Source organism: Vanessa cardui, chromosome 10 (genome assembly GCF_905220365.1).
Source record: "Vanessa cardui chromosome 10, ilVanCard2.1, whole genome shotgun sequence".
NCBI classification, from domain to species: Eukaryota; Metazoa; Arthropoda; class Insecta; order Lepidoptera; family Nymphalidae; genus Vanessa; species Vanessa cardui.
Genome location: NC_061132.1, coordinates 12,199,298 through 12,215,252, shown reverse-complemented (window position 1 = coordinate 12,215,252; position 15,955 = coordinate 12,199,298). Strand labels below are relative to the sequence as shown.

At 34.2% G+C, this 15,955-nt stretch overlaps 1 protein-coding gene across 5 annotated transcripts in view; it reads left to right on the top strand.

Annotated features, from left to right (window-relative positions):
- Window positions 1-945: 945 nt before the first annotated feature.
- The window catches only part of LOC124532780 (eukaryotic translation initiation factor 4E transporter-like), a 34,558-nt gene continuing 19,548 nt past the window's right edge, over window positions 946-15,955 (top strand). For 3 of the 5 annotated variants that reach the window (XM_047107851.1, XM_047107849.1, XM_047107848.1), the window contains exons 1-4: window positions 947-1,450; window positions 13,244-13,415; window positions 13,684-13,762; window positions 14,000-14,225. In XM_047107851.1, the coding sequence (XP_046963807.1) occupies window positions 1,372-1,450; window positions 13,244-13,415; window positions 13,684-13,762; window positions 14,000-14,225 (556 nt within the window). In that variant the 5' untranslated portion in view covers window positions 947-1,371. Of the gene's footprint in view, window positions 1,451-13,243; window positions 13,416-13,683; window positions 13,763-13,999; window positions 14,226-15,955 lie in introns of all 5 variants that reach the window. The other 2 variants (XM_047107850.1, XM_047107852.1) reach the window with 2 other exon arrangements.

Genomic DNA, 15,955 nt, shown 5'->3' with positions numbered 1-15,955 from the left:
TATAGATACAGATAGAAAAACACAAACACCATAATACGTGTTCTAAAAATAATTTATATTTGTATTTTATATGGTATACGTGTGACTTAAGTGTGTAAATACGTATCTCGAGTGTGATATTTTATTTATCTTTATGTAGTAATCAATTAAATGAGATTGATAGTATTAAAAATAGTGGTCTCGTTGAATTTAGCCAAACTATAACAAACCAAACACTTTACAGTTCAACCTTTTTGTAAAGACATAGGACATAGTACACCTAGTACATAGGTAGCTGAATGGTCATTACTGCTCATAGACATTATCAACGTAGGATAAAATAACCATTACTTTCAACTGAGACTACACTAGATAATGTTATTTATACAATAGACACGGATCTGCAGTGACGAACTAACAGCAACATAGCTTAGTAAGAAGTAAGCGTGCGATTAATAAAATAAGTACAAGTACTTGATTTATTTAACAGAATAATATATTATATAGTGCACTATAAATTTGCTTCAGAACTGAACAATAATTACTGATAATTTCATCAAAGTCTTGATACGTAGTTTTATATGTATATATATATATATATTTTATATGTATATATATATATATATTTTATATGTATATATATATATATATATATATATATATATATATATATATGTTAATAATATAATAATAAAATATACATTAAATATCGACATTAATTTATCATTACCTCTAACTCTTAGTTTCATACCGTTTTTTTAATGTTTCAAATTAAATATTTTATAGTTTTCTTTTTTCTTTCTAATTATAAAAATGAAATAAATAAATATTAATTACGTATAGTAATTGATGACTAAATTTTTTTAAAATATATTTTTATTCTTAACAGTCAACCTATCAAGAGAATGCCGTTTTACGTAAAAAAATAAAATAATGGCAACTGGATATAAGCCAGACAAATCAAGACTATCGTGATACAGCTGAAGTATATATACATAGGTGCCGTGTTTGGAATTTGGTCTAATAATACAGGTCTCAAAAGGCATATGGCGGACGTTTTATATATTTTTGCATCGAAAACTGATAAATTCTTTTAGTTATGAACATCTTGTGACCGCTAGAGAGTATTTGTTAAAAGTAGCTTGTAAACGTTAGTTTTAATGTGTAAATAAGTATATTATACATATTGTCTTGTAAATATTGGTAGTATTTTCGTGCGTGGACGTTTTGATCCGTATTGTTTAGTGAAAAACGAAGTCTGTGATATAAACAATACCTAGTTGATAAAATAATTTCCTGAAGACTTTTGTAAATATTGTAAAGATTATTTTAGAATTTTAGTAGAGTTAATATATTGAACGAAGACTGAGAAATTGTGTGCGATTGCAAGCTATGTCAGCTGTGAACCTATTGTCTTCACTGCAAGAGAAACCAACGGACGATAGCCGGACGAATGGCTTCAACCAATCAGGTAAAAATATTGCCAATAACACTATATAGAATAATTTTAAATCTACCTGCGTTTTTGTACCGAATAAAACATATAACTTATTAGAAATTCTAATTGCTTGTATGTACTTTCGAATTTAGGTGTCCTATTTTGAATCCTATTTGGTCCAAAGCTAGCATTTGGTTTCTAGACAAAGAACAGATCGACACATTTCTTTTTGACCTATGAATGTTAATGTTTTGAATAATTCAAAACAAACCAAAACCTTACTCCTATCGGGCATTTCAAATGTAGACATGACACTATGATACAATCACTGAGACTTCACTGCAATGATAACAGAAACTTTATCATAACTTTATTAAAGATTATATTAATATTAAAATAACAATAATTATAATTCAGGTATGTGACATGTCTATGTCATCATAACATATAGTGAAAGCTAACATCAAGTAGGTAGTTTTTTTATATAACTTAAATTGTTGTTGTATGCTTCATTTCAATCAATTCATATTTTTTTTATTATTTCAAGTCATGCATTTTCTTAAATCTACTTCTTTGATCACAAATAAAAGCTTTTTTCTTCATCGATTGTAAAAATTCAAATTGTTAGTCCCAACATTCTTTTTAATCTCTCAAGCTTCCAGTATCATTTGAAGGAATATTTTTACTTAAGAAAGTAAATTTTTCAAAAAGATACACTATTTAATAAGGGGCTATACCTGTGAGTGAAATAGTAACAGAGCAAGTACCGCTATTTAGATTACCTTTACCTTCTTTAAATATATATAATCACAAAGTAACTTTATTTATAACTATGATGTGTTATTAGTAAATTACAAATTTGCTATCATTAAAATAAGAGCAAAGTATGTCTTAATTTCATCTACAATTAATTTCAAAACCTCTTTTCATAAAATGGTCTGCTTATGGGCCGTCAGCCCCAGATTTGGTGAATCCTAGGCTAGCCGATCTACACCATCTAATGAACATAGCCTGGCATACGTCTTCAGTATTACTTTCCTTAAATAAATTAATAGTTACCAATTGTTGTATGAATAACGAATTGTGCGTCTTTGCCTATTAGCCACATTCACAACCAACATTATTTGTGTAATATATTACATGTTTGTAAAACAATAACATTTACCAATAATTATAATTGTCTATTAACCTGGATTTGGCTACTAAAATGTTACTGGTTTTCAAATAACAAAGTTTTTATCGGCCAGGTGTTGTATGTTTTAAACGGTTCCTTGTCCAGTTTGTTATCCATTTAGATTACAAGAGAAAGGAGTGCATTTGTGCACTATAATATGTTCTGCTGGCAATTTAATTCTCTTGGGAAAAGCGACTATGGCCAAAAAAGAATGAGAGAACATGATATGAAAGAGAAACTAACAAAACAAATGCCCTATCACATTTGAAATATTATAATGATATATGGGTGTTTATAATCATAATTATCACCATATATAATTTATCTATGCATGGTCTGGGAACCTCCAAGTTGTTAATTATTTTAATCAATATCTATTATCAAGATTAAAAGGATGAATGAGGAAACAATATTGGAAAAAAAGATGTCATTTTTTGTTTTTCTAGTGTGTGTTGGTTAGCAATAAGCAAGGTAGCAAATAGTAACTGGTCACCATTTCCTATAGATATTGCCACTGTTAAAAATTTTAAGCATTCCTTAAGTTGCCAATAAATTATTATTATATTTGCTTGTGTTCTAAGTAGTACTCGTCAGATCCATCTCATTTCATACTAAATTTATTAAAATTGAGATGTATTGTTTGGCCGTTGAAGAGAAACAGTTATTATCTCATTTAAAAATTAGTATAGATTATATATGTATAGATCAAATAAAATTAAAAAAATGTTGATGTCAAAGTATATTATAGAGTATGTACCAATTTTTACCAGGCATGTATACATAAATTATGCGATACTATAATTTGACCATATTTTAAGACAACTCTTTGATCTTGTGTAGGTTTGAAACTCGGATTGAGAAAATAGTGAGTTATTAATTAAAAGTAGGTAGTGTAAAAATAATCCCATTTTTCGGAGTACACTAAAGACTAACGGCTGACCTCAGATCGTACCGGATAGCTTTCCATTGGCCTGTTAAAGTGCATCTGCGTTTGTGTCTACGTCTCCAGCAGATACCTTAAGACCTGCAGCCGTGGCAATGATCACTAGTAAAATATTATTATTAAAGGATCTTATTTATTTTATACTAGCTGTGCCCGCGACCTTGTACGCGTTTGAATTTAACAAAAGAAAATATTATTGTAGCCCAAGTTACTACTTATTATATACGTTATCTGCCAGTGCAGCAACAGACAGACGACAAAAATTGTAAAAAATGTTATTTTGGTATATGTACCGTGTATACATATAAATGCATAGAATAAAAAAGGGCTATTTTATTATTACAAACAGACACGCCAATTTTATTATATATGTAAATATGACAGGGAGTCGGCGAGGAGATTGTCTGGTGATGGACGAATATGTTTGGTTCGGGGTCATAATCTTCGTCATGCATATTCACGAAATAATACGATAAATCGATAGCTGGATTATCGTTTATTGATTTTTACAATATTTCATAAGGCGCGAACACCATCTGTTCTATTCCTCTTGACAGCTGATATTCCTCGTTTTTCTAACATGACAAAGACCTCGAACTCACTGGCCTACCAGAATCAAATCTCTAAACCAACGGTTCTTAACCTTTTTCGCTGGTGACCCAAAATGTAAATATATTTCAAGGCTGCGACCCTAACTTTTCATATATGTTCCAGTGATATTAAAATAATAGGAGTATGTTATTTAGTTCTAATGGACTTATTGTGGCAAATCTCTCTTTTATAACTATATCACCCTGCAATTCAAGCAATTCTTCTTATAATCCAGCCGTCTCATAATACGTATTGCGTTCCGATCCGAGTCAAAAATGACATAGATTACGGTGTTCACCATGTCTTAAAATTTCTGCGACCCATCCCAATGTCTTCCGCGACCTGAGGTTAAGAAAAGTATAAGTTAATTATATGATGCTGCAAAATATATACATGTAACTGCATGTAATATTAGCGAGACATTGAGGTCCTGCATAGACATTAGCGTTGTATTGCGCCCTTAAACTTGAATACAATGCGTGTATAGTTTAATTCAATAGCAGCCCCGACGTTTCGTATGTAGGGTGCAGGGCTGAAGGTCAAGGGAGATTTCCCCCTGCACAATATCATAATATGGATGTACTCTTTAATGTCACTTTGAATACCTTGTTTTTTTATATTGTACAATAGTTTTTTTAATACATACTTTTTTGTTTAACCTACTTATCAATTTGACTGTATATTATATTTATTTATTTATGTACCAACAGAGTATACAGAGAATTATATAAATGAAAAATGTGTACATAGGGATCTCTAACAAGAGATCTCTTCCAGAAACCCTGAATCTAGTGAAGATTATTTGTAGTACAGATTTATGGTGTAGGTACAATATCAATTAGTTTTATATTATAAAATTAAAATAGACTTAACGATAAATTAATATATTACACACTAAATACAAATAAATACATTAATATATACCTATATATATATTCATTCAACGTACATAGATACAAAATATATATATATATATATATATATATATATATATATATATATATATATATATATATATATATATATATATATATATATATATATATATACATACATATAATATAATACAATTATATGTATGTGTGTAATATTTTTGTTTATGAGACGATTCCAACCCAACTGGAAAGTTTAGGTTCTTTATAGCTTCGAATTTGTTCATATCTGTTTTATTAGTATCGGACTTTGTAATCATTTTTTAAACGTACACGTAGACAATTTTTCGCACTCTTAGTCTAGATTGTGTTAGTAACATTACGTTTTTATTTACACACGTTTGGCGTAATACTTATACTCTTTTTAATTAACGTAGTATTGTTTCCGATTATATTTCGTTAAATAGTTTGTTGCCAAACAAAATATAATATAATACGATATCGTGCAAAAGAAAAATAAATGATACGGAACAATTTAATAATACATAAAAATAAATATATGTTATGTACCTTTTTCATAGATTGTTCATATGTCTACATAATTTTGTTTAATGTAATCGGTATGCGGACAGGAAAACGGGCTACCTACAGGTAAGTGGTCACCACCGCACAGACACTGGCGGTGTAAGGAATGATAACCATTCCTTACATCACACCAATGCGCCACCAATAATAGGAGCTAAGAAGTTGTGTCCCTTGTGATTGTGATGTTTGACGACCTCCGTAGTCGAGTAGTGTGTACACCGGTTTTCATGGGTAAGCCACTCCGAGGTCCCGGGTTCGATTCCCGGCCGGCGAGTCGATGTAGAAAATTCATTAATTTTCTATGTTTTCTTGGGTCTGGGTGTTTGTGGTACCGTCGTTACTTCTGATTTTCCATAACACAAGTGCTTTAGCTACTTACATTGGGATCAGAGTAATGTATGTGATGTTGTCCCATATTAATTTATATTATTTGTGATGGTAGTCACACTGGCTCTGTCACCCTTCAGACCGTGTTAAGGGTTTTTGGAAGTCACGTCATCATTGCAGAATCATAACATAGTACAAAACAGTCGCTTATTGCTGTCTGTGTATCCTTAGATCTTTGAAATTACGCAACGGATTTTGATGCGATTTTTTTTCTGATAGATGGCCTGATTCGAGATTGTTTTTGTACATAATACGTGGACAATATAGTAATGAAACAATGATATTTTAGAAGTTTCTAATGTGATGTCGTAAATGAACAAATTGTGTAGTACATTTAGTTTCGATTTTGCACCCAAGCGAAGCCGGGGCAGGTCGCTAGTAACATCGTACAAAATACTCGCTTATCGCCTTTGTGTGTGTATGCTTAGATCTTTCAAATTATGCAACGGATTTTGATGCGGTTTTTTTTAATAGTTAAGAGTGTTTCGAGAATTGGGTGTTTGTATAGAATACATGGACAATATAGTAAAGAAAAAAGAAAAAAAATCTGTAATATAATTAGTTACTTGGCTTTGTGCAAGTCCGTTTGGGTAGGTACCACCCACTCATCAGTTATTCTACCGCCAAACAACAGTAATCAGTATTGTTGTGTTCCGGTTCGAAGGGTGAGTGTGCCAGTGTAACTACAGGCACAAGGGACGTAACATCTTAGTTCCCAAGGTTGGTGGCACATTGACGATGTAAGGAATAGTTAATATTTCTTACCGCGTCATTGTCTATGGGTGATGGTGACCACTTACCATCAGGTGGCCCATACGCTCGTCCGCCAACCTATACCATAAAAAAAAGTTAAGGTAATAGTTCCGTGCGAAGCCGAGGTGGGTCGCTAGTAACGTTAAAAAACAAAATACAACGCGACATCGCAATGCAAAAGTATTCGAGCTTGCACGACGGCGCATCGCAACCTGTGAATTGATTCGCATGTGATGTAAATATGTGTACCCGATACAATGGCAGTGAGAACCTAGGCTTCTGTGTAAGACCGTCTATGTAGGTACCATCCATTCGGCATGTATTCTGTCTCCAAACAACAGTACTCATTATTGTTGTGTTTAGGTTCGAATTCTTAAGGCTGGTACATATTTGACAAAATGGTAGATAAAGTAAAAAAGTAAAGTAACAGCCTGTAAATTTCACACTGCTGATATAAGGCCTCCTCATCCATTAAGGCTAGGGTTCAAACCCAGGAAAGCACCGCTGATTCATGTGCTTAATTTGCCTTTACAATTCATCTCGTGCTCAGCGGTGAAGGAAAACATCGTGAAGAAACCTGCATGTGACAAATTTCATAGAAATTCTGCCACATATGTATTTCACAAACCTGCATTGTTGGAATATGTTCCAAACCTTCTCCTCAAAGGGAGAGGAGGCCTTTAGCCCAGCAGTGGGAATTTACAGGCTGTTGTTGTTGTTGTTTTATAGAATATAGATAGCTCTAATTTCTATAGTCGATGTTGACCACTTACCGTCAGGTGGTCTATTCACTGCAGAGCTTCTATATGAAACTCGTAGCCCTCTTTTGCCGTATTCGCTTCGCATCAATTCGCAGTTTTGTCTTCCGATCCTTTAGTTAAGATCTTGTTATTTAACCGGTGTCTTCTACTTTTGCGCAACGCTTTTGTGCAATACATGTATTTCGTAATGAGTTATCCCATCGCCGAACGGTAAAACTTTGTTTATGTCGATGTGCGGTATTTGTGGTTTGTCAGTGGACTAAAAAACAGTTGAATGTTGAATTCGAAATTTGAAATCATACCCAAAAGAGCATATAAATAACCAAGATAACAGCTACATCCTAGATCCCATTTGTTGGATCAGCAATGGTTATGAGAGTCAATAGAGCAATGGTTTAAGTGACATCCAGCGATCTAGAAAGTCGCAGAGTCAATTCCGATCCCTTGAAATATAGTAAAGTAAAATACCCCAAGTAAATATTCTTTATAATGAGGTATTACTCCTGTTTAAATATATATTTGGTTGAACTACCTTTTGGAAATTTGTGGATTTGTTTGTTTTTTACGCTTACCTACACGTTGACTACTCAACCGACCATTATAATATTGACCCCTAGGTCTATTGTCGTCCTCTTTCACAACACAAGTTTATATATAGCCTAGGATAAATAGGGATATTAGTGCTTTATATACCTACATTAAAAAAGGTGTTTAAACTCTTTGCTGGCCATTATAGAAAGGAATTTTATAGATATATATGCGTACGTTTCTTTACCATTTCGTGGTAAGCCTTTGTAGAATTAACAAAAATATTTTTTATATGTGTGTTTGTATAAGGCTTGTTTAATCGCCAAAATAGCATACGAAGCTAAATCTGTGTGTAACTCGCTTAAAATTAATTTACACGATTTGACGCACACATATGTATCAGTGAAGTTATATAAATGCTTGTAAATAATGTACTACCCCCTCCAAGATCGTACTATATACTGTACTGTATAGCATACAGTGTTACACCAATTAACGCTTTAACATAAACTTATTTTTTTTTTCGTGGAAGACATGCAAAGAATCCTTACTATTAAGATATCTATTACCGGTAATTAAAACTTCTTGAAAATTGCTGTTTTCATCATATGATTTACATATCGCCCTTTTCATGGACAGAATTCGAAATTCAAAAAATAATGGGTACTAAACCGCTGTAAAAAGAAAAAAATCTGCGAATGTGCCAATACAGGTTAGGTTTTTTTTAAATGTTCTTAATAAGTGAATTTGCTGCGTTGACGTTATTTCGTAAGTACCAAATAATGTTTATTGTAAAATAATAATATCAAAAAAGAATGAAAGTACCTTTATTTTCTTTACCACTAACTAAAAGGTCAAATACAAGTATCAAAGTCACGTGTGTTTAATTGTGTTATGATTTTTAGTTACAATTTTACAGCCATTACGAAAATATGGTATTAACATTAAAAATATTACAGAAGTTACAATTACATAGTGTTTTTTTGTTTAGGTATGTATTTAATTCAGGAGCCGAGATGGCCCAGTGCTTATAACGCGTACGTTTTAACCGATGATTGCGGGTTTAAGTGTTAATTTTCATGTTCGTAACCTGTGTTCGTAATCGTGCTTGACGATAATGGATAACATCGGAACCGGCGTCGTGTTTAATTTCAAGGAAATTTTGCTACAATTGTATCCACCAACCCTCGTTGGAACAGCATGGTGAAATAAACTCAAATTCTCCTCAATGGGAGAGGAGGCCTTAGCCCAGTAGTAGGATATTTACAAGCAACAGCTTGTAAATATCAAGTAGTAAGAGTAACAACTCTGTTGAGACTGCAATATACATAAAAGAGCTTCGAAATTTTTCCTAAAGATTCTTTTAAAAGAAATGGAAATGAACTTGTACAACATCTGATAGAAACTGCGGTGTAAAGATTAGGCGACTTTCGATCACTAATTTCATTTAATAAGCATTCCTCTATGGCTTAATAACAATAATTATCAAAGAATTTTCATTTACTTATTAATGGACCATAACGTCCATTACACGTTTGTCAACGAAATGGTCAGGCTGATTAATTTTTTTTTGTAAATAATTGTGTTCTATTTTTAAATAATACTGTTATTAAATGTATCGTAAATATGAGGTATGTTTTTAAATGATTAGTTGTAAAGATAAATTATGAAAAATAATGAGGGTAGTTCTCGTTTCGTGAGACGAAGCGTTCGCTGAGTGGCCTCAGTCTTTGAGACGTGACCGTTCCCTGCGCGACCCCGCGATAGTGTTTTGCGAAAACCACGAGTTTTCCCATCGTTCTCGCTATTAGTGTTCCACTGTATACCATCGTATCGCGAATTCATCTCGCTACGTAGTTCAAGACGCTGGTTGTCTGTTTAATACGTAAAAAAAACGCGCGTCGCCTACGTCTCTTTGACAAACCTAGTTTTAAGATCTAGCTTAATCTTGTTTTTTTTTTATTTTATTTTTTTTTTGTTATTTTTAATATAATTAAATAATTAATAATTATTTTTTATAACGGTTTTAAATATTTATTTAGTGTACATAAAACGTAAGGTTAGGTTTTCGTGAGCGCCATTTTGTTGTGCCGCGTCACTCGCGTCGCCGCGCTTTCGTAATGGTGAGCAAGGAGGTTGTAAGCGAAGTTACCAAGAAGGGTCGGAGGAGGAGACGTAGGGCCGGCAGCCGTGCGTCGAAACGCCGTGCGAGGAAGCTGGCCGCGATGGCGGTTGCGACGCCGGCGGAGAAATCGTCACCGGTCAAGTGCGCCGTGCACGCATTCCTACTGAGGTATCAGAGCGCGTTGAGGAAGGTCCCGATGCAGCTGCCGCCGAAGGTTCACGCCGGTCCTCCGTCGAAGAGGGTGAAACGCGTTTCGTGGCGTAAGTCCGTTGCATGTCTCTTCGAAAAAACCTATCGTCCATTAAACTAAAACGTAAGCGATTTGAACTGTTAAAACGGCTGAATGTACTGTTTGTTGATGCGTAAGGTTGTCGAGATGATGTTGGAAGTTGAAAAAATGACTTCATTTTGATTTTTTTTTTAAATAAATACCAAATTTAAAAGCATGATATGATATTGTTTGAGAAAGTAGATTGCGCAATTATGAAACTAAACATAAAACTAAGGCGTAAGTTGATTAAAATATGTTTTTAATTTTTATTTTATAACATCCCTCGCCCTTGTCTATAATAATGATGTTTCTTACAAATTATAATATATATACATAATCATTATGCATAAAATACGTTGTCATATAAATATTGTGTTACTTTGCCGGTTGTCCTGAACAGAAAATTTTCAAAATTTAATATTATCTATCATATAAGGAATAAGGAAACTAAATCGAATCAAAATATTATATTTCACTCACGAGTCATACAAGCACTTTAAATTATTATATACAATATAAAGATATATATAATGTATATGTATCGGTAAACGTTTGTTCGTAATTTTATTATATAATAATCGAATACATTGCCCCAGTAAAATATACAGTAAATTTGCTGATTATTTGATGTTCTAATAATTTTGGTACTTTCTTACTAGCCGTACCGTACGTCCACACTTATTTATTATTTAAAAAAATAACTTAATATGTAATATAATAATATAATAGCGCATTCGCAGATTTGTTTTTTACTGCAGTGGCGTTTATACCTTTGTACAGTCAGAGTAAGAAAATCTTCGTCAGTTTTCAAATTCATTCCCTTATCAAGTCTTAAACTCTTAGTAACTTTTGAATCTAAACATCAAATCATTGCGACGCAATATGTCATTCTCGATCGGTGAAGCAGATTATCGCTCACACTGAGCACACGAAAACAGATCTTAAGGTGACGAACCTTTTCTTACCCCGACTGTGCAATATAACTTTTGCAGGCAGTTTAATTGAGAATTATCTTGACATTTGACGGTGTAATTACAGGCACAAGGGATATAACATCTTAGTTCCCAAGTTTGGTGGCACATTGATATTGTAAGGAATAGTTAATATTTCTTACAGCGTCATTGTCTATGGGTGACGGTTACCACTTACCATCAGGTGGCCCATATGCTCGTCCGCCAACCTATACCATAAAAAATAATCTATCGAAAATCGCATTTTCGTATGTTTATTTTGTTATTAGTTGTAATTCATAGCCTTAAGTATCAAGCATATATTAGCGTCTAAGTCACTTCGTAGACAATTCGTAAGAAAAACGAATCGTCTGTTTAATATAGTAACCGAGAAAGAAATACAATTAATATATATACATATATCTCGATTCGATGTCCCGTTTTTGGGTTGATGTTTCGCGCCGTCCCGTTATGTTATAACGTTTCGACTATGTTTATGTCCTAATTAACATATTGTATATTTAAAGTCGATAAGACAAGGTATTATATATGAAGTACGAGATGAATGAAAAACACGAATTTGTAACATGAAAGTTGAAACAAATGAGATTTGTACTGTAATTAAGAAATTACTAATATATATTAAGAAATTACTAATATCTATTTACCCCTTATCTCATGAATGAGCCAAGATGGCCCAGTGGTTAGAACGCGTGCATCTCAACCGATGATTGCGGATTCAAATCCAGGCAAGCACCGCTGAATATTCATGTGCCTTATTTGTGTTTATAATTCATCTCTTGCTCGGCGGTCAGGGAAAACAACGTGAGGCAACCTGCATGTGTCTAATTTCATATAAATTCTGCCACATGTGCATTTCACCAACCCGCATTGGAGCGTGGTGGAATATGTTCCAAACACTCTCCTTAATGGTAGAGGAGGCCTTAGCCCAGCAGTGGGAAATTTATATTTATAGTACAATAAATTGCGCGAAGTTTAATGGATAATTGATTCAATAATAATAAAAGAAATGCAAATCGCAATGTACGTCAAATTATATCCTGTTTGTATGTATCCGTTTAGTATATGAGGCATTTATGCCCAATCGTACATCTAAAATCTAAACATCTAAATCGAGACTTACTCGTCCGTTTTACAATCTTTCGGCAGTTGACAATCGCGAGAGATAGATTATAATCTAACGATATTTACAAATTTACGGTGATATATGTATATCACATAAATTTACATATATATGTACCTATACGGTAAGTGATATGTAATTGGTATAACTGACAATATATAGGCTATACATATCTATCTGTGTGTGTACCCAATTTTATTTCCTGTCAGAAACATTAAAAAAAATTCAAAAACGTTGCAATATCTTTTTCAGCTGTTTCTAGGAATCTCAAATATCAAATTATATATTTAACTTCCATGCCAACTTATATACCATACGGCGGTAAGACGTTAAACCCTAGAAGACGAATTTCGTAAAATGTGGTGACCATTTATACCATATAGGATATTAAGCGCCTATGTATATATTTGTCATCCTATGTTATGTTTAGTGTTTGTACAACAGATCGTTTACGTTGAAAAGGAAGCGTAAATATTCGTAACACAATTGAAATGTTTTGCTTACAATCTAAGTAATTCTGTAAAGCAAAAATGAGCTACCAAGTTTTCAGTCCCCATCCAATGTTGCAATAATAGGTCCCTTGAGACTACCCTGGCTCACTATGTTCATTAATTTTGAGGATATATTTTCTTGAAATATATATTTTTTTGTATTAATTGCATTCATATGATAGTTATATCGTTGATAGTAATAATTCGTTTGTTTAATCAAAAAATATATAATGTGTAATGAGGTTTTTCAGGTCATGAGGATAGCGGGGCATCGGGGGGCGGCGGCGACCCCGCGGTGCTGGCGGTCGGCCCCGCGCGCCGCCTGCTCACTTACACGCGCGACGAGCTCATGCGCCTGCGCAACTCGCCGCTCGTCAGGCGCGGCCTCGAGAACGCGTTCGCGGGCAACGAGACACTTGCCCTGTGAGTTTGAAATATATGTTGTGTTTAGTAGTCTTTGTATGCTTGGTCTTTATGATAATTGTTTTACAGTTAATTATATAGAATTATTGCAATTAGCCAAAACAATTCAAAGGGAAGAAATGCACGACTATTCGTCGTGACTTTCTCATCTTTTGAGTTGTGTGTTTCATGAGTGATCCAATTGGGAGTTATAATATAGTACCTGTATTCTCTTATAAAAATATATTTGCTGTAAATTATTAATCAATGTTTTTTTTTGTACTTGCAGTGTTCTAAAGAGACGTTCCGATTCACCGAATGAGGAAGATAAGGGGGGAAGAGGAGATGCACCGACGGAGAATCATAAGGTAAATATATTGTTACTTGGCAAACTAGAACACTGCCGTCTGTTGATAAGTAAGTCACCCGCGCTCAGAGGGGCTGACCGACAAGTGCGGTCTGTAGTTTGGTAACTTAGAATATTGCTGTTTGATGATAAGTAGTCGCCCGCGCTCGGAGGGGCAGACACTTGTCCGTCTGTAGTGTAGTCTGTGGTGTGTGTGTGTGTGTGTGTGTGTGTGTGTGACGGAGCGGTGTGTGCACAGGGCGCGTTCGGGCGCGATCGCGAGCGGCGCTCGGCGGACCCGCGCGAGCGCGTGCGCAAGGAGAGCGAGCCGAGCAGCGGCATCGTTCTGTCGCCGCAGCGGCGCTCGTTCACGTCGGGCTGCGGCGCGCCCGCGGCCGCCGCGCCGCCGCCGCACCTCGCGCGCACGCGCCCCGACTCGCCGCTCGGCGCCGCCGCGCAGCCGCCGACGACCAAGACCGAGCAGGGTGAGTCCCCACGCTCTTACTGTTACTGCTCGAGTGGTACGCCACTCTGAGGTCCCGGGTTCGATTCCCGGCCGAGTCGACGTAGATTATTTACTATGTTGTCTTGGGTCTGGGTGTTTGTGGTACCGTCGTTACTTCTGATTTCCATAAATCAAATCAAATCAAAATAAACTTTATTCAAGTAGGCTTTACAAGCACTTTTGAATCGTAATTTAAGTGAAGTATTTAATTTAAGTGAAGTAATAATACAAGTGCTTTAACTACTTACATTGGGATCAGAGTAACGTATGTGATGTTGTCTCATATTTATTTATTTCTCGAATTCCATTTCAAATTCCACTGTACACGCTTCAGAGTTGTTCCAAAACTCAGAATTTAAATGTTTAAGAGTATCTATTAATCATTTCTATGAACACTATACACAACACACGTGCATAGTACACACACAAACACAATATCAAATGTTTCAGTATTTATTTGTATTTTTATTTTCATACACATTTACACATACAAAGGAAGAGTGAGTTGAGATAGGTTTTATAGACTCAGTTATTAAAGGCCTGTGTCTTGTGTTATTGAAATATATCAACAACGTTAAATATGTTTTTGATTGTTAAGCGCGGGCCGACAGTATCGGAGTATTAAGGTGACGTGTGCGTTAAGATTAGCGCTACGTTGTATGTTTCTGCCGACATTTTTGCTTTTCTACTAAATCTTGACGTTATGGTGGAAAGTATGTTATCTGTAGGGTTTATTTAATATTTTTAGCAATCAGAAGGAAAAATCATTAAAAAAAAAACAATTGAAACAACCTATAGCTAATTTATTTAAAAATAATCTTAATTTTAACAGTAATTCAAATTATTGAACAATCACAAACAACCGTTAATTTCAGATATGACAAACACATAAATAAACACAAAACCACAATTATAAATAAACGGTCTTACCTGCTAAGTACTGAAAGTACCGACACTCTTACCGACCGACGACTGATGAGAAAGTGACTTGCAGTCTATCGAGCGATCGTTTTTATAAGAGTCGCTTCCGACTCGTAAACGTCGCCAACTACCCGCAATACGTTCGGCTTATTATATATATATACATATATATATATATATATATATATATATATATATATATATATATATATATATATATGTGGGCCGCCATAATATAATATAGAGAAAATAGTTTGGTAGTATTGTGAATGATGCACCTATTGGTGAGTATTCAGCACACAGACATTGGCGCTTGTATCGCCAATGCACCACCAACATTGGAAACGATTTTTTTCCTAGTCTAAGAACCAAGGAGTTTATATAATATGAACAGGTATATAGATATATGCTACATAAATTATTCTCTATGGGAATGCTGTCCGTTTGGATTAGCAGAAAGCGAGCGTTAGCTTCTTTCGTGGTGGAATTTATTTATTTGCTAAGTAATATATTTATTTATTTGCATCATCAACATGACATAACATACATCTAACACATACAAAATATGTATTATTAATTATATAAGAACACACCTCCCCGTGTCTCAAATTAGCTTAAAAGTAATTAAATCATTAGTGTAACATTTATATTCATATTACTTATTATTATTGCTCTTTCATATTCAAACTACTTAACCGTTTTTGATGAAAATAGTTACGAGGAAAGCAAGTAACATAAGGTTATAGGCCCTAATGTAAACCCAAAGCGAGCAGGGCAGGAGTATCGAAT